Raw genomic sequence first — 27026 nt, 5'->3', positions numbered from 1 at the left:
GAATCACTGAAGCCCGTATCCAGCATCAGTCTCTGAAAGTGAATATCAAAAACTGACTGTGGGACTTAGGCTGTTAAGGATACCCTGTTCTCAGTCAAGACAAGTTGGAGCCCCAGGAATGATAAGTGAGATGGTAGAAAGCTTCCCAGTTTCCCAAAAATCAGGAATCCTTACCATAAGCACCACACTGCCCTTTGGGCATTGGCCACACCGCAAGTCCCTCCTCCACAGGTGACGTAGAATCAGCCACGCCTCAAGTCCTTCCCTGAAGGTAGACGTGACCACAGGTCATGTATGCTCCAGGCAGAAGCAGGAAAACCCCCAAGGTCTTCTCAAGCCCTCAGGCCAAGACAATAGGAAGTACTGGTAGTCAGACTCTGAACCATTTCAAAACTGTATATATGGAGGGGGGGTGCTCGAGAGTAAACGAGTATAAGAATTATTATACCACCTGGAAGCCTTTGTTCTAAGAGCTGATACTCCAGGGGAGCCTTTGTTCTAAGAGCTGATAACACCTCCGATTGGAAAGATATCACCTCTCCCCATATGTCAAAGCCTCTCTCTGGCTGGCTTGGTTCAGACTGGCCGGGCACCCTGTAGCAGCTGTGGAAATGTGGGCAATCTGTGGAAATAAGGGCAAGCCGAGCCCAGCAGGGTAGGCAGTCAAACCAGTTTTGCTCTCCTTTCACCGAGTCTAGCAATGGAAGAACGAAGCCAGTCACCCAGACCCAGCAGCGAAGCAGCCAAACTGGTTTTCCCCTTTCCATTCACCTGAGCTTGTGTTCGCCAGCCTGGAGGCAGAGGTGGCAGAGATTGCCCCTATTTCTAGCCAAAGAGCAGTGTGGGATTTCTAACTCCAGGTTCCACACTGACTAAATGGACCACAGCCCTATATTCAGTTGATTCCAGCTAACTGAGCCGTACAGATGTGGCTGGTGCTGTTTCCCATGCACTCCAGCCTTATCAGTTGGGAGTAGAGCAGTCCCTTCATTGACCTGCAAGGTATTTGTTCCTGTTCTCTTTGTTTTACTTATGTTGGCCCTGGTCCAATCACTCACTATATAATATCTCAACAGACCTCTTTTTGAAAGTCTGCATTAAAGACCACTGATGCTAGAACTTAAGGCACATGAAATTTCAGCTACTCAAGAGACTGAGGCAAGAACACATGTTCAGTGTTAGCCTGGGCAATGTAGTGAAATCCTGTCTCCCAAAAAAGTGGAAAAAGAATGCTGGGCTGTAACATGGAGGAAGACCACTATCATGTGCTATACCCTGGGTTCAGTCTCTAATACCCATCACTGAAAAGAGGAAAAAAAACTTTAAAATCTTCTTACATGATACATGATATATGGAACAGTAACTGGCCCAATGATTACTAAGCACACACTAGATAGATGACAGGGTTACTTTTATGGGCTCTAAGGTCGCAAAAATATAATTGTAGAATAAAATCTCTGCTGTCTACTAATCTTACAGTCATCACTCTCTTCTTTGTCTGGTGCCAAACTGTTTCTTTCACCTTCCCCTCAAAGAACCATTATTTTAGTACTTAATCCCTTATTCTAATTTTTTCTATTAAAATTTCTTACAGGTGAACTCAGCAGTATGTAATTATTTTTTTGGTCTGGCTTTCATCCAACATCATATTGGCAAGGAACATCCGAATTGTTCTGCGTGGCAGTAATTCATATATTTTGGCCAATATATAATATTCCACCCAATAAACATAATTTATCTATAAAAAAGTGAAGAGAGTTGAGACAACTTCTGGAGGTTTCTGTCTGATCTGGGTAGTTTCAGAAGGACAATCAGAGCAGTTCATAAATAGTGCCTAGGATCAGAGGAGACTGACTCATGTCTAGCACTCATTTGTAAAGTGCGTCCTGTAATCACCTTCAAAAGACCCTCATGAGGTAGAGCTTATTGAACTACCCTTATTGGAGAGACAGGGAGCCTTCAGGAGATTCTTCTGAGAGTCTTCCAAAGCCCAGGATTATAAAAGATGTAAACAATTGATTAGGGTAGGAGTCTTCAGTGGTTCAAACTGTCTATAAGTCAGATTTTTAGGAGTGAATTTCTGGTGCAGTAACTTCCTTTGAGTTGCCCACACTCCTGTGAATAATTCCAGTAAACCCCCTGGCTCATAGTGATAGACTTAAATCGAATTCTTTCTTTGATCTCTCAGTACCTGCCTCCTCTAGGTTGAACGGACTTTCCTTTGTGTCCTCATAGAAAAAGTCATGCTTTAAAAAATTAATACATTTATGTATAGAGTACTATGAGCTTGTCAACAAGGAAAACCAGGAGTGAAGAATGGGGTGACAACATGAGACATTCCTGATATTTGTGCTCTCTTCCACTGTGGTGCTGGAGCCTCACACAGTGTCACACTGATACTCAACTATATCCACACCAGACCTAATATTTGAATTTTTCTCATGTGACATATATAATTTCTTATTCATAATCATTTTATCAAATAAAGTTAGATATGCATTTTTGAAATTTTAGAAATGAATATGTCATCAGATAAATACTGAGAGTGGCCGGGGGAGGACCTTCCAACATCTTCACTTACTTCGATGGAACTCCAACTTCCCCTGGCTGCTCCTGTAAAAGTGGAAATGTGGCTCTGTCACTCAGAGCTGTTCTTCCTGATGGCACTTTGGCTGTGCCAAATGCACTGTGGACTGCATCTGGCATGTTTTGGGGCTGCATCTTATTTGAGCTTCCTTGCACCTCCATTCAAATAAAGCAGCAATCCTAGAGTTCGGTCATGCAATGTTGACAAATTTGTGGATGTGTTTTTCTATGAAATATGTTAATAACAAAAACCTCATGCACTCCAAAGCAAAAGTGGGTAAAAGAAAAAAATGGAAAAGGAGGGATGGGGGAGATGAGGGAAGGGAAAGTTGTGTTGGCAGAACAGAGAAAAAGAAGGAGAAGATGTGGGAAGAACAGGAAAGAGAATCAGAATGAAGTGAAAAACCAAAAAGAGACAAATAGATGGAACAGAAAAACAGAGGGATACAGAATGCACGTTAAGACATTTGCTTATTCCCACTGCTTCTTTTCTGTAGCCCTCATCATTAGACTTAAGCAAAATTTATCTTCTCATTGGTCCTAGTCAATTTATGCCACCAGTTCAGAAGTTGAAGATGTCTGTCAGTGAGTTCTTTCTTTCTTGGGTAGAACATGGATGTGGGATTCTAATTTCACCAACTTCAGCTTCCCCAAATATTTGGTTATAGTGGGTAATCTCTGCCCTTCCTTCCATTCCTCCTTTTTGGCTTCCTTCTTTCCTTTGAAAACCTGAATTTCTAGAGACTGAAGGAAAGGCCATCCAGTGAATATCCCAACTTGGGATCCATCCCATGGGTAGGCACCAAACCCTGACACTATTAATGATGCCATGTTGTGCTTGCAGTCAGGAGCCTACCATGGCTGTTCCATGAGAGGCTCTACCAACACCTGGCTGAGACAGATGCAGACATTCACAGCCAAGCTTCGGACTGAGGTTGGGAACCCCAATGGAAGATTTAGGGGAAGGACTGAAGGAGCTGAAGGGGGTTGCAACCCCATAAAAAAGAATAACTATATCAACTAACCAGACTCCTCCCCCAGAGCTCCCAGAGACTAAGCCATCAACCAAAGAGCACACATGAGGTGGTTTGTGGTGGCCCCTGGCACATATGTAGCAGAGCACTGCCTTGTCTGTCTTCTCTGTGTGAGGATGCTCCTAATCCTGTAAAGATCTGATGCCCTAGGGAGAAAAGTGCTGGGAGGATGAGGTAGGCATGGTGGATTTATGAGGGAGTTGGGAGGTGGGGTGGGAAGGAGTGGGGAGCACCCTCTCAGAGGCAAAGAAGACAGAGTATGCAGTGTTGAACTTTGGGAAGGGGGAACGGGGAGGGGACAACATTTGGAATGCAAATAAATAAAATAATTTAATATATTTTTTAAAAAAGACTAAATTTCTGAATCTAATCTTTTGTTTTCCCATGGTGGCAGAAAATCTCACCAAAGCAATTCCAGATTTCTGCCATCTTCTCAAGGCTTCTTTCTTTTCTTTTCTTTTCTTTTTTTACTTCTTTTTTTCCTTTTTACAGTTATAGAACCTAATATAATCTCAAGAATGATAGCAGAAACGTCAGCTGAATGTGGATGTAATGGACTTTGAGTCATCAGTTGACACTAGCTATCCAAAGCCACTGCCAAAAGATTTATAGTTTTGTGTTTACGCCGTCTAAAGTGTCTTCTGCTTCAAGTCTGAGGCCTAAGTACATAGTTTGAGCCTAAGCAACAGCAGCATAATGAGATTCACTTGCAGCAAAACAGCATTTCCATTTCAATAGTAAACATGCATTAGCTGTGGATGTATGCATAAAGCCAACACGCAAGATAATAAATGAACATGTAAGTATGAAGAGTGGAAAACGTAGGTGACTAGGAGCACAGTACAGTGAAAATGTGTACAAAATGATACTTTTTTAAGTTTGAAGAAAATTAATTAAATGTTTAACTCTAAAAACAGAATGTAAACACAATAAAACAAATCTACAGCCAATTCAAGGAAATCATTCTTCTGATTGGGATGTGCTGATATCTCTATGCCTTAACTTTTATCTCTATGTTTCAAAGGAATTGGCTAATTTTATTCTGAAAAATAAAGTAAAAACCCGCTGGCCTTGATGGCATAGGCTTATAATAGCACCACTGGAAGGATCAAAAGTTCAAAGCCAGCCTAGGCTACATAGTGAGTTCTAGACCAGCCCAGGCAACTTTGTATGATTTTTGTGTCAAAAACAAAAAACTGAAACCAATGAGTGAGGATGTGCTCAATCCTCGGAGACTCGAGAAAAAAAAGTTTAAAAATATTTATGAAAAGGAAAACTGAGTGATAAGAAACAAGTCTCACAGCTGCTGTGGCTTTCTACGTGTTCCTAACACTCAATTTTGCAAATCATAGACGAAGCTTAGGGAAGTGTTCTTTATAAACATCAACTGAAATGGTTCTAGGGATTTCACCACACCTGATATTTCTCAAAATTGGATTGTTCCTGGAAAATCAATGGACACCAAAGACTACGATAAAAGTGTACATAGGAAGCTGTTACCACACCAAATGTGCAATGGCCATGAATCAGACTCACTCCAGGATGAAGGCCAATTCTTGATTGTGGTGTCTAATCTTGGCAGTCAACGTGACTAGATCGAGAATCAATTAGCAGCCAAACCAGAAGGCACCCATAAAATAGATTTTCTCTATCGGTTCAGTTAAAATGCAAAGACTCATCCTAAATATGGATGGGACATTCTGTTGGCAGCTCAGATAGAAGGAAAACAGGAAAAGCTTTTTCTTTTTGCCCGTCTGCCTTCACATCATGCAAGGAAGCTCATCTAAGGTGGATGCACCTTGCTAGGGCTGCTGCTGTCATTCTTCAGTGACATGACTAAAGTTATGTGACTGGACTCAAGTCGACACTGAAGGAACTCCAACTTATTCCACACTGCCCAGAGTGCTTAGTTGGGAAGGTACTAGTCATAATTCTATAATAATCATAGGGCTGGAGCTCAAAGCAAGAAAATAAAGTGATGCGTGAGAGCTTCAGATGCTGAATTCTAATAAATTGCAAAAAACAAAAACAAAAAAGCAATGTTTTTTCAAAATTATTCAGTTGACCCTGAAGAATTGTTGCACAGGTCTCACTACACTTATTGTATCTTTTTTATGTTACTGGGAGTCAAGTTAGGTCCTTGCACAGTGCTAGGCAAGTAAATGATCTACCTCTGAACTATGCCTCCAGCCGTCTTTCTTTTCCATGCATCTGTGAGATCCCAGTTATAGCTATAAATCTGTCATCCCTCCTTCAGCAAGTATTCCTGCCTAGACTGTGCCTTCTTTAAAATATATTTAAACTACCACCTATCCTTTGAAGCTTCTCTTTTGACACCCAGCTCCTCCCTTGTCTGGCATCCAATTAGCATGCCCCCTTTCCAGTGCTCACCACACTTGCATTGACATTATTTCTCATCTCATTCTGTTTATACTGCCTTGCCAAGTTCATAATTAAGAAGTGGCTTCACTACCTGTTCCCAAGTTACCTTCTAGGTCTCTTCAGTAGTGTGGTAAATCTGCAGAGAAGAGGGACTGCTTCTCTAGGTTATACACATGCATTGTATCTTTGCCAGAAGTGAAACACACAGTGATCCAGTTTAAAAAAATATGCACACACCAAAATAAATAAATAAATAAATGCTCAGTGAAAAATAACAAACCATTTGGTTTTGTAACATCATATCTCAATGAGCAAAAGAAAACATCTATGACATTTATTATATATATGTTTTGCCTGTTAATAAGCCCATTTCTTCAGTTAGTTTACTTCCTGGAGAAGAAATGTCAAGAGAATTTTTTCTATTCACAATTATCTGATTCTTGTAGATTGTCCTTAACTTTAATCAGAAAATTAAGCTATCCATTTGTCAGATAGTCATCCCATGCTATGTCCAAGGTGGGATTAGGGTGTAGGGAAACAAACAGGAGTAGACCAAAGCTTATGTTCTGGGGAGTAGTTATAAAATAAGTATATAAGGAAATAAACTAACATAACTGTTATCAGACTAATGAACTGTCCCCTCTTGAAGTAGAAAACTTTAAAAGAGATGTGCAGAAGACAGCAACCAGGGCTGGTGTGTAGGCCTATAATCCTAACTACTTGGGAAGCTGAGGAAAAAGAATCAAGTTAAAGGCCTAACTTGACCACAGAGTAACTTGAAATTCAACCTGGGCAAATTGTCAGTCTCTAAGTGAGAGACATAAACAAACCATAAAATGGATAGAGAATAGACCTCACTGGCCAAGTGTTTCTCTAGTTTGTATGAAGCCCTGCCTGGGTTTCAAACCTAGGAACAAGGGAGTTAGATTAAAAACAGGAGAAAGCAAATGGTAGTTGTTAAAAATCAGGACTTCTAGCTAGGCATATCTTACCTGTTATCAGAGCTCTGGGATGACCAGTGGATTAAGAACATGAGTTCAAGACCTTCCTGGGCTTCATAACAAAAATAACAACAAAATAAAAAGGTATAGAACTTTAAAACTAAATGAAACAGAATTCAAATCCATTTCTACCACCTACTGTATGCTTTTGAACAAATTATGTAATTTCCCTTAGTCTGGCTGGCTCATCTTTAAGAAAATAAAAGGCTTCTCTACCTTCAGGTTATTAGGAGAATTATATCATTCATAAAAATGTTTAACATGATATAGATAACAAAGTAGGCAATTAAGGCATAGTAGATATTATGGTTATGGTGATATATTGTGTTACAGTAAATATTAAAATTAGAAAGTCTTATCTCTTTATCTGCCCCCATGGTCTAACTCCATGGGCATTGCTTTAGTGTGGAGCCAAGCACACAGAGTTTGTCACTCAGTCTACAAGCTGCACTCTCTGAACCATGAAAATCACACTTAGCAAAATAAAACAAAATGCTTCATTTAAAATAAAAACACATCCAGATTTGATGGCACATGCCTATAATACAAGAAGGAAGATAAGGAATTCAACATCATATGCTATATAAGAATTGCAAAACCATCCTGAGCTAATTAAATCTTGCTGCAAAAAAATGTTTAAACCATGTTGAGATTTGTTTGTTATTCATTTAATATTTACAAAGAGTATACCTAAATGACTTACTGATACATCATATAGGAAAAACAATACAAGCTTTTACTTGGAAAAATTTAGTCCACCTGAATTTAACAACCTTCTTGTAGTCCATTTCTCTCCAGAAGAAACAACCTAGACAAATGTATATAAGTAGGAAACAGGTGTTTAATTTCCAGATTAAATTTCTCAAATCCGTTGACTTTGTAGTTTGTGATAGTGTTCCCTTTTGTTCCTGAACTGGCTAATCTTCCAATTTCAGTACTCCTAAAATTAAATCGAAATACCTTCCTTCTCCCTGTGATCATTTTTATTTTGCTCTGATTATATATATAAACTTACTCTTGAAATCATTCTTGTGGTTCCTCTGCCTGTATCCCTTCAGTATGTGATTTCTCAAACTCTCCTTTACTAGTCGTTAATTCCATTCAATAATTCTCTCTATCACATTCTCTGATCAAATGAATACAATATTGCCTTGGGATTGATAGAAATAAGAGGAACTGACAGGTGTCTTCTCTATGGAGTTATATTGCTATACTGAGAAATGTGTAGACTGGGAGTGCTGATCTCAGATGATACCAACTGCAATAGGTGGCTAATAACTATGTCCTTGACTTTTGAAGTGTCCAGGTTCTTCTCTTTAGATACTTGAAGACTAATTTGATCTACATTTGTCATGATGAATTCTGATGCCAGAATCTGGGTAGGTGAACTATCATGAAACACAGTGTCCATAATGTATTGCTTGTATAACTCCACCACCTTCTGCTCCAGGTACTCATTGAGTACTGCATTTGAAATAGGCTTCTGCATTTGCAGGCTGCTTTTCTCTTTGATGCTGGTTATCCTCCAGTAGGATGAGTATCTCTGGATAGGTTTGAGGGGAAGTTCAGTGAGCTGAGTGGAAATGGAATCCTCCATGGACAAAGAAATCTCAGATGACTTTAGCAAAGGACCATCTTCAAAGCTGCTCTCGGAGGCAAAATCTGCCATTACTGAGTTAATGGCCATCACCTGTCCCCCTGCAATATGTAAGTCATTGTAATTTTTGCAAATACTTTTACAAGAAGGTGGAACCAAGTAGGTCTCCCTGATTACATCTCTGCATATGCCAACCGCTGATAAGGTTGGACTTTCAAATACAGGGTTAGAGTTTGTCTGCAGCACTGTTCTGCTCTGGCTTCTGCTGTGCTGACTTGCTCTTGCATGCACTGATGAAATAAACTTCCCAGAGGATTTGCAGCTCACATAAAGACTTTGAACTTGTGTTTCATCCACAGAAGAATATGGAAGAGCAGCAACAGAACTTGTTTCTTCACCCTGGTCCCCAGCCACCGGTTCATTATAAGATGCACAATTCCAGTGAATGTCATTGCAGTAGGTGAGTCCGCTGAGATATCCTTCTGACAGCATTCTGAAAAGAGAATTCATGAGAAATAGTGGGAGAAAAGAAGGCTAGAGAAAAATTAATTCAGAGTTGCTATATGAAAAATGAAAGATGATAAGTTAATTCATTCACTCACCAGACCATCACTCACTTTATACTGTGCCTATGGCATATGCCGGAGATACAAAAATAGAAGGCTATATCTCATCCTTCTCTATGGATAAAATAAACTGGATACAAATAATCTCAACATTATAATACTGGGGGTTGTAACAGTGGTAGGCACAAAGGTAGCATAAAGAAAAGGACCCTAACACAGCCAAGGGCATAAAAGGAAATCTCACAGATGTGGCTTAAGGCACGGGGCCTTGCAGCTCAAATGTGAAGGGTAAATTGAAGTTGGGGATAAGAAGACACTGTGGCATGGCCTGTGCACTGTAAAATAAAAAATCTGAGAAGAAATGCAACTGGTACTATAGCGTGGAATTTGATTACCAGGGGCTTTGGGAATTGAACAAAAGAATTGTGCTGTGCCCAGAAAAAAAAAAAAGTGGAGATATTGCTATCTGGAGAGCTACATGGCTAGTGTGGTATGAGAAAAAAAGGTTAAAGAAATATGTGGCAAATTCTACTGAACCAAGAACTGTAATGTTGCTCAATTTTAAAAATTTCTTTCCTGGAGCCTAGATAGCAATCAGGATATAGGAGGAATTCTAAAAGCGTTTGGTATGTTAATGAAACAACTGACAAGAATTCTGAAACTAATTCATGAGTGATAAATTATGAAAGACCAATTATTCCCCTACCTTTTAAGGCTATATTGGATTTTTCTTTGTATTCCTCACATCACAGAATATATCCTAGAAATGCCTATACTCAGCTGACAAGTTTACCTCTACCCTAGTTATTAAAATTCTTTCCTGACAGTAAGCCATCCCACACCTTCCCTCCCCCTTTCACATCTTTAGCAGTTGTCACTGAAGTCTGGGGTGGAGAGAAGAAGCCAGAAACCAGCAGCTGCATTTTCTAAAAAAAGGAACACACTGGCATTCCTGGAATTCGAGCAATAGACAACAGTGGGGAGAAATGGTTGTCTTTGATCGATCTCAAGGGCTGGGCTACCAAAACAGACTTCTCAATTTGACACTGAAAATGAGAAGTCAAAAAAAAAAAAAAAAAAAAAAAAAGCATAGTTTTTAAAGACACATGACATTATGCTTTTCCCGTTTCAGCCCTTCTTTTATATTTCTGTAGCTTTCCAAGTAACTAAAATGTTCCTTTTTTAAAATGCACAAAGATAATGTTATAAGTATCTGTATTAGTGGAATTATTTCCAAAGTATATTAATCAAATACACCAGTTGCTTAAATGTAGGCAAAGTTAATATGCAACAGAGCTAAGCTTCCAACTAATCTGTGAATAATAATGCTGCTTTCTTAGTATAAAGACAACAAAGAAAATATGACTCCAACCTTAAAAAAAATACTTTCAATGTGAAGTTCTAACCTTAACAAAACTAGTATTCAGATGAGAAGACAAATTTAAAACACATGAGGGGATAACTAGCCAGGCAACAAAGATGACCACAGATGTTCTATTAGTGATGAAGCTACTTTCCCCACCTATCCCCCCCAGGCTGGAGCATGCCATTCTGCTTAAAGGGTCAGAGTATCACTGTGAATCATGGCAAAAGTTCACTGTTGACTTTTGAACTTCTATATAAATTGTAGAGAATCTTGGCAAAGACTGGACTGGACAACATAGAGTCTAAACACTAAAAATAAAAATAAAAGTTGACAATGAGTCCCTGTCTCAAAATAAACAAGCAAACAAAAACTAAAAGTCAAGCAAGGTGCTGTGCATTTATATAATCCTGGCCCTTAGGAAGCTGAGGCAGAAGTATCCGGAGCCTAAGCTCAACTATATATCATGGAAATCAAAAGGAAAGAGGGGTGAGTATACTAATAATAAAAACTGATTTTGGAGACACTGTAACTTAAGATTTTGAACTTAATAATTTAAAATCAGAACCATTAAAGGCTTATGGATCAACATTATGAAGTCAGTAACCAACTGCCCTGTCCAGCAAGGTCCCAGGGATGGACCTGACAAACACACAGAGAAACACAAATAGAAAACTGGGGTCAGGAGAACCAGGCTCTCTAATGGAGAAACAACAGCACCCCAGGAGCTCAGTGTGTTTATTATTCTCCTGGCTGGTCTTGTGTCAATTTGACATACAGGCTGGAGTTAGCTGAATAGAGAGAATCTCAACTGAGTAAACGCCTCTCTAAGATTTGCTGTAAGGAATTTTTTTTTACTTCGTTATTAATGAGGGAGGGTCTAGCCCATTGATGCTAATGCCATCACTGAGCTGGTAGTCCTGGGTTCTATAAGAAAGTCAGGTGAGCAAGCCATGAGGAGCAAGCCAGAAAGCAGAATTCCTCCATGGCCTCTGCATTAGCTCCTTCCTTCAGGATCCTGCCTTGAGTTCCGGTCTTGACTGTCTTTTGGTGAACATCAATGCAGACATGTAAGCTGAATAAACCCTTTCCTCCCTAACTTGCTTTTCAGTCCTGGTGTTTTGTTACAGCAATAGAAACCTTAGCTAAGACAATTACATCGAGTTGGACAGTTTGTCATTATTGCATACAGTTGAACAAGAAGGGTGGATGCTTCTGTACAGACAGAAAAGAAGGCAGTATGTATGGCATATAACTGAACCAAGGAGACAGATTTAGCTAATCTCAGTGGGAGCAGTTTCTATAAGGGAAAATGCTTCAGGCTATAAATATCTGAAGAAAGAAAACTGTGGTAGACATTTTCTGCACACATTGTCAACACCCACACTTGGACACCCAAAGAAGGCTTTGCCATTTTCTTCTGGGTCTTTGAGTTGGGTGTGCCCATGCCAACAACACATACTTAGGCAGGACTTCACTCACTCAGGACTTCCTTTGCTCTCCATACCCTAGCTCCCATGGAGAAGTTAAGAACATAGGAACTCTTGAAAATTCTCTTATGCCTAGCAAGATGCAAATTAAACCGGCGCATGGCTCATGTCTAAATACACAGTCCTGAGGCTGCTTTATCAAGTCTCCTTACAAATTAAAAAGATGTTGAAAGCCTGTATACCTGAAGGATGCCTACAGTTGGGATAGAAAGATTGCAGACAAAACTACAAAGAGCACTAGCCAGGGGCTATGAGAAGAAGTTGCCAAGGATATGCATATAATGACATGGTGAAATCAAAGATATTCTTTACATATGCCCCTTCCTAACTAATCCTCTAGCTCTACATATGAGCATCCCAGAACTCAGAGGTAAGACCTGGGAGGAAGGAATCACTGAGGTCAACCTGATAGGCAAAGGGATAAAAGAGGCAGACTGCACAGTTGCTAAAGGATCATGCAACTGTAGACCTTTACTACAATAGAACATCATGTCACTGTTTCAACAGTGGAAAAAAAGAAGGGAATAACCATATGTTTACCTAAAAACACAGTTTAAAAAAATAATTTACCAAGATGACCAGTAACTAAGTCTTGCTCTATTATTCTCATTATGTTATTAATATATTTTATATAATTGTTACTATAGCTACGGATACTTCCCCGGGCTAGGGGATGAACTAGAGTGATGCATCTGCACAAGGACCCAAGTCTCCATCCCATGTAAAGTGTTGTGAGATGAAAACAACTGGTTAGTTCCAGGACAACCTGGGTTACAGAAAGAGATCGTGACTCAAAAACCAACAAATAAATAAAAATTCCACTGATTCTTCCAGCCCGAGAAGTCTGAGCTCACCCTGTTCCTTATCTTATCCTGTCTCCAAATTCTTTTTTGATGGTGACAAAGACCTGAAAATACAGGTTAACGATATCAATCTGGTCCCTTTAAAAGATCCCTAGCCTTCATCATCTGCAACATTTTGAAGTGATTAAAAGAACTTTGACTGACAAAGAGTACTTCCTTGTAGGAAGCCGTTGGCGCCAATAGATGGCGCCAGCTTCCCGCCCATTGTTCAGCCTACAAAAACCTTTCCCCTCGTGTTGCTTGGCAACCACATAAGTCACAGCCCACTCTCGGGGCACGTGATTGAGCTACAGGAGGATGCACCAATCAGGTAGAAGACAAGTCTCTTAGGCATATATAGCAGTGCATTTCTCCCCCACGGGAGAGGAAGACAGTGGAGAGATTGCGGGAGACCCCACGTGGAGGGATGGCAGAGAGATACCACGTGGAGAGAGACCCGATAGGAGAGATTGCGGGAGGTCCCACGTGGAGAGAGACTGGGCAGAGAGATCGCTCGTGGGAGACTGCACGTGAGAGGTCGCCTAGACAGTAGAACCCGGTAGGGAGTCCCCGGCTCAGAGAGAAGTTTCCTGCTCAAGAAGTCCCCTGCTCAGAGTGCTGTACAATAAAGGTTGTCTGCAGAAGAATCTTGTTGTTTGTTGCACGCCTGTTCCTATCGGCGGGAAGCGTGGGCGCGTGACACTTCCTACATATTAAGAAACTATGAACTCAAATTTGAGATAAAGCAGCAAAGATTCCAAGTAAGAGAGAAGAACAGGCATAGGTGTGCGTGCATGTGTGTGTGTGTGTGTGTGTGTTTCTATCTTTCAAATTGTTGCCAGCAATCCCGTACAGGGGATTGATATCCAGCATACCTAGCAAATTCAAAAGAAAGCAAAACCAAGACAAGACCAACAAATAATCCAATCAATAAATATGCAAGTGGCAAGGCAGTGGTGGCACACACCTTTAATCCCAGCACTTGAGAGGCAGAGGCAGAGGCAGGTCTGTGAGTTCAAGACCAGCCTGGTCTATAGAGCAAGTTTCAGGACAGACAAGCCTACAAGGAGGAACCCTGTCTTGAAACACAAATGAACAAACAAACAAACAAACGTACCAGTAAAAAGAGCAATCCGTTACCAAAAGGAGGACAACACCTTTAGCCATCAGGAAAATGCAAATTCAAGCTGCTTTGAAATTTTATGGCACCCTAGCTAGAATGGCTATCATGGAGATATCAAACAACAAATACTTCCAAGAATTTTGGGTAAAGAAGAAGCCTTTGACACTACTGCTGTGCAGTTCTTGAAGGTTACTATTGATTGTCAATTTTCAGGATATTGAATTACTTAAAAGACAAACTTATGAGCATGTTTATTTCTCTGAATTAAGTTACCTTCTGGGAACACCTGTCAAGGTTATCTAGATTAGGTTAAATGAGATAGGAAAGCCTATTTTCACTGTGGAGTCCTTATTCCATGGGCTGGGACCCTGAAGTAAATTCAAAAGGAAAGAGCAAGCTGGGCCCGAAATATCCATCATTCTCTGTTTCATGAGTGCAGAAAAAATGGGACCAGCTGCCTCCTGTTTCTCTCCTGCTCCTATTGCCAAGGTTCCCCACCAAGATGCACTAAAACCTTGAACTGTGAGCCAGAATATATCCATTCTCCCTTAAGTTGCTTTTGTCAAGACATTTTGGCTCAGCAACAATATAAGTACTAACACAGAATCTGAACTGGTACAGCTACTCAGTACAAAGGTTCATATAAAAACTAAAATGACATTACCATATGACCCAACTACAACATTCCTGGATATACACCTGAAGACCCCTATGTCAACAAACCATATAGGGACTTGCAAATTTATATTTATGCTGTACTGTTCACAATAGCCAAGATATGGAGTCAGGTGCATGAATATCCATTAACAGATAAATGTATCAAGAAAATGGAGGGTTCGTGTGTGTGTGTGTCTGTGTGTGTGTAAAAGAATTTTACTCAGCTATAAAGAATGACATCTTGATACTCACAGGAAATGAGTGGAAGTGAAGAGCATTGTACTAAGAAAGTAGATTCAGAAGTAGATAAGAAAGATGAGTCATCTTTCTTATACGGAGTCTGGATTTAAATTACACACACACACACACACACACACACACACACACACACACACACACAGAAATTAGGAAGAGGGCTAGCTGATATACCAAGAATCTGATGTTTCTGAGAAATGGCAGCAGAGGGCAGTAGAGAGCACAGTACAGAGGTTTCTGAAAGAGTTGTGAAGCTGTACTGACTAATGCTGCACAGAAATTACAAAGAGAAATACACAAAGACAGTTGAATTGAGTTGCACTTTACAGCCCCAGCCTATGATACCAGTACTCTGAAAACTGACACAGAAATATAGCTGTGAGTTCAAGGCCAACTTCAGCTATAGAGCAAAACCCTGACCAAAAGGGGGTTGTAAGGCAAAGCTGGCACGAAAATTCTTTAGGTAAAAGCATTTGCTGATGAGTCTGATGACCTAACTTTGATCCCCAGGATCCACTTGGTAGAAGGTGAGAACCAACTTTGACAAGTTTACTTTTAACCTTTATATAAGTGCCATTATATGCACACACAAATAAATAATAGATAGATGGATAGATAGGTAGATAGACAGACAGACAGATATAATGATGTAACTCAGTTTTTTAAAAAACATACTCCATCTTATAACCACAGTTTAGTGCAGCACTAGAATGATCAGAGTATTGTGTATTACAGAATCCTTAAAAGTTCAATCACAAAACAGAGAATGAAAACTGCCTGTGACCGTTTTAGTTTGTTTCTAGCATTTTTTCTTAGCGATGTTACTGCCCATCAAATGTAGGAAATCTACCATGGTATTTCAAAGGCATACTTAATTTAATCTGAGGCATTGAATCTAATGGATTAAGTTGTTCATATACTTTGAAGTTTTATTTCTTAGAGTAGCTTGCTCTCTCTCTCTGCATGTTTGTGTGTGTGTGTGTGTGTGTGTGTTTAGATTTTATCATTGCTTAAGTGAGAAAAGAAGACATTTAAGGACATCTGCTGATTAGATGTTCTAGGCAAATTGGGCCTACATTAATCATTAGCAGACAGTGGCATACCAAAATTAACCTGGTGTACAGATTTATAGACTACAAGTATGGGCTAAAGTTCAGTACTTAGTTCAATCATTTACTTGGTTTTCTGAAGAAACTTCAATATACATTCATCCTTCTAGATCTGTGTGTACATATACCATGAAACTTGTTATAACTCTGTATAGAAAGATATGTTTGACTTATACTGTGACAATACAAAGAAAAAAAACCTAGTAATAATACATGTCTAATCCCAACACTAGGGAATCAGAGGCAGGAGGATCAAAAGTTTAAGGTCAGTTTTATCTACAAATTCAAAGCAAGCTAGGGCTACGTGATGAGAACCTTTCTAAACTACAAAAGAAAAACAACGAGAAAAGAACTAAAGAGAAAGGACTTTGTAAAGGGGACATTTAAAAACATGCCTGTGAAGGATAGTAAATATTTAAAGTATTATAGGTCATGCAGAGTCTGTTGCAACTCTGCTATCATAGAGGAAAAGTAGACACAGACAACATGAAAACAAATTGTCATGGCTGTTTTCCAATTAGACTTTATTTATGAAAACAGATTGCTGGTCTGTGGTTTGCTTAACCTTGACCTTAATCAACTACTGGTTGTAGTAGCATATTCCCAATACCTGAAGAACTAATTATTTCAAGGTTCATCTGGGCTAGGTTAGACTTCAGAGTCAGAACCTTTCTTTTTTTAATTTATTTATTTTATAAAATATTATCATAGCTCACAAAATTTGTTATATAATAATATATGATTAATACATGATTTTTTTTTTATGAAGGACCGAGGCTTCCACATTTTGGCCTTCCTTCTTTTTGAGCTTCATATGGTCTGTGAGTTGTTTCTGGGGTGTTCAGACCTATCTGGGGTTAGTATCCAATTATCAGTGACTGCATATTATTTCTGTTCTTTTGTGACTGGGTTACCTCACTCAGGGTGATATTCTCTAAATGTATCTATTTTCTTAAGAATTTGGTTAAGTCATTGTTTCTGGTGGCTGAGTAGTATTCCATTGTGTAAATGTACCTGTTCCCATGCTTCCAAGCCTGGATTCTGGCTGGCCATACCTAGTGGTTAAGTTGGCTAAGGTGGCAGAGGCTGCTTCTTCCCAGACAAAGACCTGTGAGGGAATACTGGAGCAAGGCCCCACACTCATTAGCACACAATATATCTTATGAAAACTATAGGTGCTATCCATATGAGAGAACTGCTGTGGATATCATTTGAATATGCAGATTCTGAAAAACCAAATCCAAATGCACAACAAATAATTTATCTACAGAACTATCTTCCCAGCCTCATATTATTAGCTTTTTAGAAATTAGCATATAAAGAAATGAGTTTCTTTATCATGCGTTCATACATATATGATATTATACTTTCTTCTTATTAATCCCCATCTCCTACTGCCTTCTCTTATCCTTCCTGCCTGTCTGTTGTTGATCCTGTTTCTACCCTATTACCCTTTCTCTCCCATAACATTTCCCTTTTAAGGTTTCTTCTTCCCCTCTCATGACCTCTTTCTTGATTTAATGCACACACACACACACACACACACACACACACACACACACTTACACAAATGAGCGAAGTTACTACAAACACCCTGATTTCTTTCTTCTTCACAGTGGAATAAAATTTCATAGTGTATATCTGCTGCGTTTTCTTTATCTAAACATTGGCTGATGGACATCTAGGCTGGTTCTATTTTTTCACTATCATAACTAATAAAACAAGAAATAAGGATGTGCAAGTATCTCTGTGGTACAGTGACTTAGAGGACTTCAATAATATACCCAGGAGTGTTGTAGCTGAATCACACACTTTACTTTCAGTTGTTTTGTTTAAGACTGGGTTTTGGTCTTCAACCTGTGGTGATCCCTCTGCCTTGGCCTAAATTCTAGAATTACAAGTATGAGTCATCACACATGACTTCTATTTTTAGTTATTTAAAGTACCTTTACACCGATGTTCATAGTGGATTTACAGGGTTACAATCCCACCAGAAGCACACCAGGGCTCATCTTTCCCAGCATTTGCTGCCTTATGTTTTTTTCTTTTTTGAAATGATAATGGTAGATAGATAGATAGCTTTTCTGACAGGAGTTAGGTGGATTCTCAATTCAGTCTTAATTTGTATTTCCCTGGTTCATTCACTTTTCAATTCCTGTTATAATACAAAATTTGTGATTAACTATTCTTATCTGTTAGATATTTCCTTCAAGGCAGGGCTGTAAACTGCATGTAATGATATGTGACCATATATATTGCACTTGAGATTCAGAGGCTTCAGGACCATCACAAGTTGAAAGCCAGCCTGTACTACAGAAGAAAACTACCTGTCAAAAGTAAAATAACAAAGCAAAACTCTTCTTTTTCTATAGTAATTTGACTAAATCAGTAAATAATTTTGATTTCAGCTTTGCTGGTATTGTTATGTTAAAAGATAATAACTACATCCAATAGCTTTTCTTGGTTATGAAATTACTCATTTCAGAATGTGTGGACTTTGGTACTGAAGTATTAGTAAATATATTTTTTTCATAATTTTGATTTTTTTTATAATCTTTATTACCACCTCATACATCTGAAAATCAAATCTTATGAGCTCTTTAAAAATACTTTACATATACTTTATATAAAGGAAATTTTAAAAATAAGGAATAACTTTTCTAGTTTATAAATTCGCACTTCTTTCCTCTTTTTGATATAAGGTCTCATTCTGTAGCTTGGGCCAGCCTGAGACTCACTACATACTTGAAGCTGTCCTTGAACTTACATCAGCTGTCTTGCCTCAGCTTCCCAACTTCTAAGCCCCCCACCCTTGGCTTGATCTTACTCGTTCAGTGGCATCATTATATTATCGTTATGTAAAAGGCTGCTTATATTCTTGGAAAATATTCACTCAAGAATGACTGGATGGCATGTGCAATGAAGCCAACAACATAGTCTCAAAAATGTCATAGAAAGGAGACAGAGAAATGGAAAATAAACATGCAAAATAATGCACCAAATGAGTGTACTCCATAAAGATATAGATGCATGCTTTATTATCTCAAGGGAACAGAAAGTGATAATTGTTTGTTTCTTTATTCTTCTTTTTATTAATTTGGTTTTTAAAATGAGATTTCTCTGTGTAGCCCTAGCTGTACTGAAACTTGCTCTGTAGACTAGGCTGGTCTTGAATTCACAGAGATCCACAGCTTCTGCCTCCCGAGTTCTGGGATTAAAGGCCTGTGAGCTTGAAGGGTTGTTCTAGTTCTGAAGAGTATTACAAATCTGTTAAACATTCATGTCACGATAGATTGTTTTAAAGATGATGTTTCTGTGCGTGTGGTGGTATATGCCTCCCATCCCAGCCTGGAAAAGGAGAGGCAGGAATATCAGGTGTTCCAGATGTGTTTCAGTCATTTAGTGGTTTCAAGGACAGTGTCTACTGAGTGAGACTGTATGTCTATCACATAAAACCAAACAAAAAATATTTCTACCATGCTGTGGATGTTTACACAGTTTTCAATACTCTTTATATCTACAAAAAGCTTCTTAGTCTAGGAAAAATTTGTTCCAGACAGGCTCATGTAAGAAATTCAAAAGTATCAACCTGAATAGTCCAACCAACCCAAGTCCAGATTCAAGCATAGAAAGATGTACACAAAGGAAAGGTAAACAAAAAATAAACAAAATAAACAAAGTGACTAAAACTAATTCCATGCACCCATACATTCCCTGTCTTCAATACCAAAAAAGAAGACTTTCCTCACATCATCCAGATAAATTTGAAAAACAGTATCACTATAAACCATATTCACTTTTATTATTTCCTGTTACATAGAACAGCACTATCAGAAGCTTGCTGAACTGAAGCATCGAGGCTGAAATTCAATGGAAATAGAATATGTTTTCTTTTTCCTCTTCTCTAAGTCATCAGCACAACTGAAGTCAAGAGCAATGGTGCCCCTGAATATTTTGCTTAAGTTGTGAGGTCTTCTCATTAAAACAGAATCTACACAAACAGTATAGCAGTAGCAGAAGAAAACTGAAGACATTAATAGCAAAGGATTTGAAGGCTGAATATAGTAGTGCTGGCTTGTTCTGTCAGTAGAGGAGGCTAAAGCTTAAGGTTGTTGCAAGATTGTACACATTTTAGGCTACATAGTATAATTTAGGTCATCCAAGGCTACTTTAAATAGACTTTGTGTCAACACACACACACACACACACACACACACACACACACACACACACACACACCAGAGAGAGAGAGAGAGAGGGGGGGGGGAGGGAGGGAGGGAGGGAGGATGTGGGAATACAACAAATTTTTATTAGAATCAGGCTCATTGGTCCATGCCTATAATCCTAGCACTTTGGAAACTGAAGCAGGAAGTACACAAATCACAGTTCAGTGTGCATTACCAAGGAAGAATCATCTCAAAAAATAAAAAGAAGCAGTCACAGGAGTCTGGCTAAGTTGCCCGCTTTTCTGAATTATTCAGAGAAGCACAATGCTTCCTTCTCTTCTACCTGTGGTCTAGGCATGCTTCTGAACATGCTTAAATCACATGGCATGACTTTCTTCCTCCTGTCCATCTTCCTCCTTTGATCAGCTACTGAGATTTACAGCTTGCCAGCCCTGGGATATTACTTTTAAACACAAATAAAATTGTCCTTGAGTTTCCAACTTTTAAAAATTAATTGATTAAAGTAATTTTAAATGCGTTTGACCAAATTGGTCAAATATTTCCAATTAAAACAGAAAAGATTATACTCTGCCTCATTACTCATACCTTTGATTTCAGCACATAAGAGACTGAGGTAGAAGGATTTCCATGAATTCAGTGCTAGCCTGGTCTACATAGTGAGTTTTGGGTCAGTCCTGGCTACATAATGAAACAAACAAACATAAATTGTGAGTTATTTAGAGTAACTGACTACTATGAATCAAACTTTCAGATGTATTATGCATAGAGCAGACTTCATAAATAAAATCTCTTGCTACCATGCTACTCATAAAGCTTCCAGCTTCATTGCAGACATGTACCTTAAAATCATGTTACTTAGCAGGCATGGTGGATCACACCTGAAATCCCAGCAGTAAAGGGCTGAGGCAAATCACTGCTAGTTCAAAGTCAGTCTGGGCCGCAGAGGGAGATCTTATATCAAAGAAAAAATATATCATGTTAAACTTCTAGTGCCAACTATTCAGGAGGCTAAAAAAACATTAAGCTCCATCTAGTCTATCTGGCCAGATGTTAATGAGCCTGTTTCTTAGAAAATAAAAATTTAAATGTAACTCTGTAATAAAGTATTTGCCTAGTATGTGCAAGGCCCAGAGTTCAATAGCCAGAAATCAAAAGCAAGCAGCAGCAGTAGCAGCAGTAACAATAAAACAAACCAGAACACTCTTTTTTTAGAACTATCCAAAAGTGATCTAAGGATGCCAGGGAAAAGGTGTTAAGCTTAACTTTTCTTGCTTAGCTTTCCAGCCTCACTAGTCTAATCGCTTTAATTTAGTAAGCTATAAAACCTCTCTGATGACATAAGAGTAGGCTTGAGTTCTAATGATAGACGGTAAAGAAAGTGTAGGAAGAGGAAGGAGAATAGTTGAGAAGAGAATCAAACGGCCCATTGCTTCCCTTACCTTCACCAGCGTCTGCTCCTTGAATCCTGCAGCAACACAATGACTGATCTAATAGAGAAGAATTAGCTAGTCAGGGCTCTTTCCAAAAAGGTCTCAAGCCTGTCACTGATGAGGCCAATAAGATACTGAGCTGCTCCCTTCTTTGTATCACTGACCCTATGGAACAAGAGTTGTTTCACTTAAGTCTCGTTTGTTCTAAAGAAGGAGTGGGAAGTCCCAGGAAATGGGCAGGAGGTAACTGACAAAGCCACACTGGGCCACAGAATGGTGTTTCTTCCTCTTTTGTTGAAAAATGAAACCTATCTGTGAAACTGTCTCTTGTTTAAAAAAAATGTTGATGGTCGTACATTACAGCAGTTAAACATCTGGTAAACCTCTTCCACATGAAAGCAACATGCACACATGACTTAAAAAATTCTGTTTCTTGATTAATTATTAATAATCTATGATTTTAAGAAGCATTATTTCTCATTGTTTATAATGTTACCTGGGCGTAGTAGCTTATGTCTTTAGTCTAAGTACACGAGGGAGCTGAAGTAAAAGATTGTCAAGAGTTTGAAATAAGTCTGCCTAAAAAGGAAAGGGGCTGTATCAAATCATTGAATCCCAGCACTCCAGAAGCAGAGGCAGGAAAATTGTCACAAATTCAAGGCTAACTTTATCTACATATGAGGTTTCAAGTCAGTTGGGGCTTCAAAATGAGACCCTGTCTCAAATAACATCATCATCATCATCATCAGCAGCAGCAGGAGCAGCATCATATCATCATCACACTTTAAAGAACGGAAAGAACATGGATGCTGCTTAGTGGTACCCTACTTGCTTACCACAAACAAGGACTCAGTTTGTATTCCCATCCCCCTGGAAAAATCTGAATCCAACTTGCCAGCCATGTTGCCTCACAAATGGAATGTTCAAGTTCAAGGCCAGCTTGGGCTACATAGCAAGTTCCGTACCCATTTATGTTACAGAGCAAGGCCTTGCCTCAAAAAAAAAAAAAAATGAAAAAAGCAAATGGAAGAAATTTTGTCTCCCCAACCACTAAAGATCAAAAGTGTAATAATATATTGTGTGGACATCTTATACACCCATGATATATTTTGATGGTAAATTCACTGCATCTATCAAAATTTTAGGAGTCATATATAAATTTATTATATAATTCAAATATGCTCTACACTATGTCCTTTTTTGGCACCATTTTTGCAAATGGGCTGGAAACTGAAATATCTGTCTTTAAAGTCATTTCCCTGGTTTACCCTAACTGAAAAGTGTAGCCATCCTAAATGATAGTCATTCTCCCCTTTCTTTCCTCCTAACTCTGATTAAGCTGCTTTCCAAACCCTTCTTTTTGAATGTTTCCACTTAGTGTGGTTGCTAAGTTTGTTTTTGGGTTTCATGACTTGCTGCCATAGTCACATTTTTGAAAGCAGAGGAGCAGTTTCCTCTGTTTGAGTCTGTCCTAGTCTCCCGCATGACTTCATGGAACATTTTGCAGATCTGGTTGATGGTTCCTCCATGTGACACATAATAACTTGACTCTAGTGCAGTCATAAAATCAGACCTAGGGATAGATCTCTGTGTGCTTTGGTAGCACATCATGAATTTAACTGTGATCAAGAGATTCACAGCGTCTTCAGGGCCAAACACTGCTTAATGGAGCCTCAACCACAATGATGTAGATAGTCTACAGTGGCTCCCATCTAGCACCAAGAATTCTCCTTGGTGGGGTTCACAAGAGCTGAACTGGCAAAGCCACACACTACCCAATAAAAGATAATTCTATTAATCAAGTTACCCCTTAGGTCATATGTATATTTTGTACATTTCAGAGGTGTGTGTCTGTGTGTGTGTGTGTGTGTGTGTGTGTGTGTGTGTGTGTGTGTGTGTGGTATATGCATATGTGTGCAGGTGTGCCAGAAGAGAATGTCATGTGTCTTTTTCTATCATATTCTGCCTTATTCCCTTGAAGAAGGGCCCCTCAGTGGACTTGGAGGGAAGTAGGCTGGCCAGAAAGCTCCAGTGAACTTTCTATTTACCACTCCCACAGTAGCCAACTACAGCTGCTGTGCACCAAGTCTATGCCTATGTTTTTACAGTCAGTAATTTTAGCCACTATAGCATTTACCTAAATTCTATTTTCTTTTTTAGAAAAAATACCATTCTATAGAATTTTTTATTGTTATATAAAAATACTACATGTCCTGGGCTAATATCAAACTCACAACAAGGCTCTTGTCTCAACCATCTGGAGCTGAGGTTACAGGCATTGTATCCAGAAAAGTCAAATTCAAACTACAAAATGATGACTCACACAATAATCTTAGCATCCAGAAGGCTGAGACAGAAGGATTATTATGAGTTTGAGGTGACCCTGATCTATATATCAGGATTCTGTTTTTTAAAAATTCACAAATAGCACTAGAGTGGTGACTCATGACTGTAACAACAGCATACAGGATGCTGAGTCAGAAGACAGTTATCAACTCTCTGTAAAAATTAACAAAATGGATGGAGGTGTACCTCAGTGGTACCATATTTGTCTAGCATTTGTAAGGTTATAAGTTCAATACTTAGACTGAAAATAAAAAGACTTTAGATAGTTAGGTGTATATTTAATATATAATTAGGAAAGGCAATAATGGATTGTTCAAATAGAATGTGACAAAGAGATCTGCTATTGAGAAATTAGGGTCTAAGGAGAAGGGGAGGAGATGATGGGGGATGGATTTTTAAGGAAGGGACTGGGAGGAGAGGAGGAACTGGGGGACATGATTTGGGATGTAAGGTGACTACATTTTTTTTTTTAAAGAAAGAAATGTGATCTCATCTCATGTCCAGTTTGCTTTCTCTGCTCTGGGCTTCTGGTTGGAGATATGACCTCTTAGCTGCCATGCCTGTCTGCTTTCATACCCCTTTTTACCATGATACATTCTTACCCCCTCAAAACCATAAGCCCAAACAAACTTCCATGGGTCAATTTTGATCACAGTGTTTTATTGCTGCATCAGAAAAGTAAGACATGTATTTAGTAAAAATGTCTGCAAATTGTAGAAAAAGATGTAAAGAAACCAAACCTTTCTTCCTCTTCTATCTCACAGTTCTGCTTTACCACAGACACCCATTATGGCTGGAATTGTTTTATTTGCTATTTTGAGCAATTTTGAAACAGCCTGTCCTGGAACTCACTCTGTAACCCAACATGACCTCAAAGTCATAGCAATCCTCTTGACACAGCCTCCTGAGTGCTAGGATATAGCCATGAGGTATATGTAGCTATTGTGACCTTCTGGAGTATCCATTCCAAAAATTAGATGTATCTTCTTTTGTATATAAATTATATATATATATATATTCTCCTGCATTTTATCCCTTCCTTTAACCCTGTTCAATCAACTGTCTTCGTTGAGGGAGGGCTTCCCACATCCCAGGTTGGCTCTGAACTCATTATGTAGTCAAAGCTCAAGGCTGACCTGAAACCCCTGATTCTCCCCACTTTCATCTCCCAAGTACTGGGATAATAGTCATGAACACCAAGAACAGCTTTTTATACGACAGAGTGTCATAAAATGCAGGATGCCTTCAAACACTTATAGAGCTGAAGCTGGACTTGAACTCCTGATCTTCCTTCTTGGCATACAGGTACATGCTATATGGCTGGCCATTCCTAACATCAAAATGTGTCAGCACATTGACTTTGTCCTTTCTAACAACCTCATTCATTTCTGGTGTTTGGATAATTCAATAGTGATATATCAAACCAGGGTTTTTTGATGCACCCGTTCTTTAAGAATATCTCTGCAACATCAGCACTAACTAGTTGGTTTTCTGTCACTGCACATTACTAGTTATTTTCCTTTTTTATTAGTTGCAGCATTTATAGATCTCTGGTTGTAGAGTGATGTGCAGGGAATGGAGGGGTCCATCTAGTCTGTTTGTGACTGGCAGCATTACTGTTCTTCACATGACATACATTTATTTATTTTTCATTATTAATGTACATTAATAAAAATGCTAATGTTTTTAAAATAGTTAATCCTTATAAAATGACAATTTATTTTAGGTTTTTCTTCTAACAAAGGAGATTTATACTCAAAGTGTTTTTTGAGAATAGAATGCCACATTTTTATATGTATTTATTTAGTATACAGTGTTCTTTATGCCTATATGGATGCACACAAGAAGAGGGTACCAGATTTCCTTGTAGATGATTATGAGAAACGATGTGGTTGCTGGGAATTGAACTCAGGACCTCTGGAAGAGCAGTCAGTGCTCTTAACCACTGAGCTATCACTCCAGCTCAAATGGCACTAGTTATTTTTCTTTCTAATCTCTTTCCTTGGTTTCCAATTAACAATATTTCCTACATTGAGTTTCCTGGTCTTTCTTTACTTCAGCATCTTATTTTGGTAAACTCATTATCACTTGCCACATTTTCCACTTCTCTGGGTGATTTAGAGATATATATTCCATTTTTGTGTTTTTCTTTTGTGATTATTAAAATTTCATTTATGAACACTTGCATACTTCACACAAATTATGTCAAATACTTATCTACCATTCACAAGTCACAACCTCACCATTAGAGCATCACCCAACTCAGTACTTTTTCTCTAATTCATCTTATCTCTGATCTCTATAATTAGCCACCTATGCCTTCCAAGTTCATACTATAGACCAGAGTCATTGATAACTGAATTAGATTTGAGCCTCTGAAAAAAGTAAACCAGAAAAAAAATCATTAGTTCCAATATGGTAGAACATAATGATATAAAAATAAGCCTTTTTACAATAATGAATAATCTAATATATTGGAAACCACAGTCTTATTTTCCCATATTCATTTTCAAGGTTTATCTTAGTAAATGTGTAATTTACTATTTTCTGAAGTCATCATGCCATACTCTATATAACATTTTAGTATATTTCTACTACAGAAGAGTCATTTAAATTGCATTCTACAAAATTAACATGAACATGTTAGAATTTAATAACATGTTATATGTCCCATAAAATAAAGTTAATATAACACTTAAAATTATTAGTTATTCTCCAATAGGTTCACTTTATACTAAAGAACTCCATAAGGTAAACTCTAGGACAGGGCTGCTTCTCTGGAGGACAGGGTGACAGATTACAATTGTTTTACTAAGTATAGCATTCTGGATTACTATGCAGCTCTAATAGCTTCTTGTGCACTAGAAGTTTTGTTATTTAGGATATTATTGATTATAATGTTTACTGTTTGCTCTTGGTTAACTCCCATTTGCTTCCTCATAGAGATTTCATTTCAGCATCAAATTACCCAATGATTGCTGCATTTGTAAAGCATCTGAAGCATCTCAAAATTCTTTTGGTTGGAAAATAATTTTAAACAAGATATCATATAAATTTT

General features: G+C 38.5%; 1 protein-coding gene across 1 annotated transcript; it reads right to left on the bottom strand.

Moving 5' to 3' along the window:
• Positions 1 to 8195: 8195 nt before the first annotated feature.
• Positions 8196 to 9092, bottom strand: TASL (TLR adaptor interacting with endolysosomal SLC15A4; the record flags this gene model as incomplete). Its single annotated transcript, XM_080909896.1, has 1 exon — positions 8196 to 9092. One exon carries the CDS (start codon positions 9090 to 9092, stop codon positions 8196 to 8198), a length of 897 nt encoding a protein of 298 aa, XP_080766022.1.
• Positions 9093 to 27026: the final 17934 nt, after the last annotated feature.

This window comes from Micromys minutus (assembly GCF_963924665.1).
Source record: "Micromys minutus genome assembly, chromosome: X".
In the NCBI taxonomy this organism is placed as follows: Eukaryota; Metazoa; Chordata; class Mammalia; order Rodentia; family Muridae; genus Micromys; species Micromys minutus.
The sequence above is the reverse complement of the archived record's forward strand: the minus strand, read 5'-3'. Positions and strand labels throughout refer to the sequence as shown.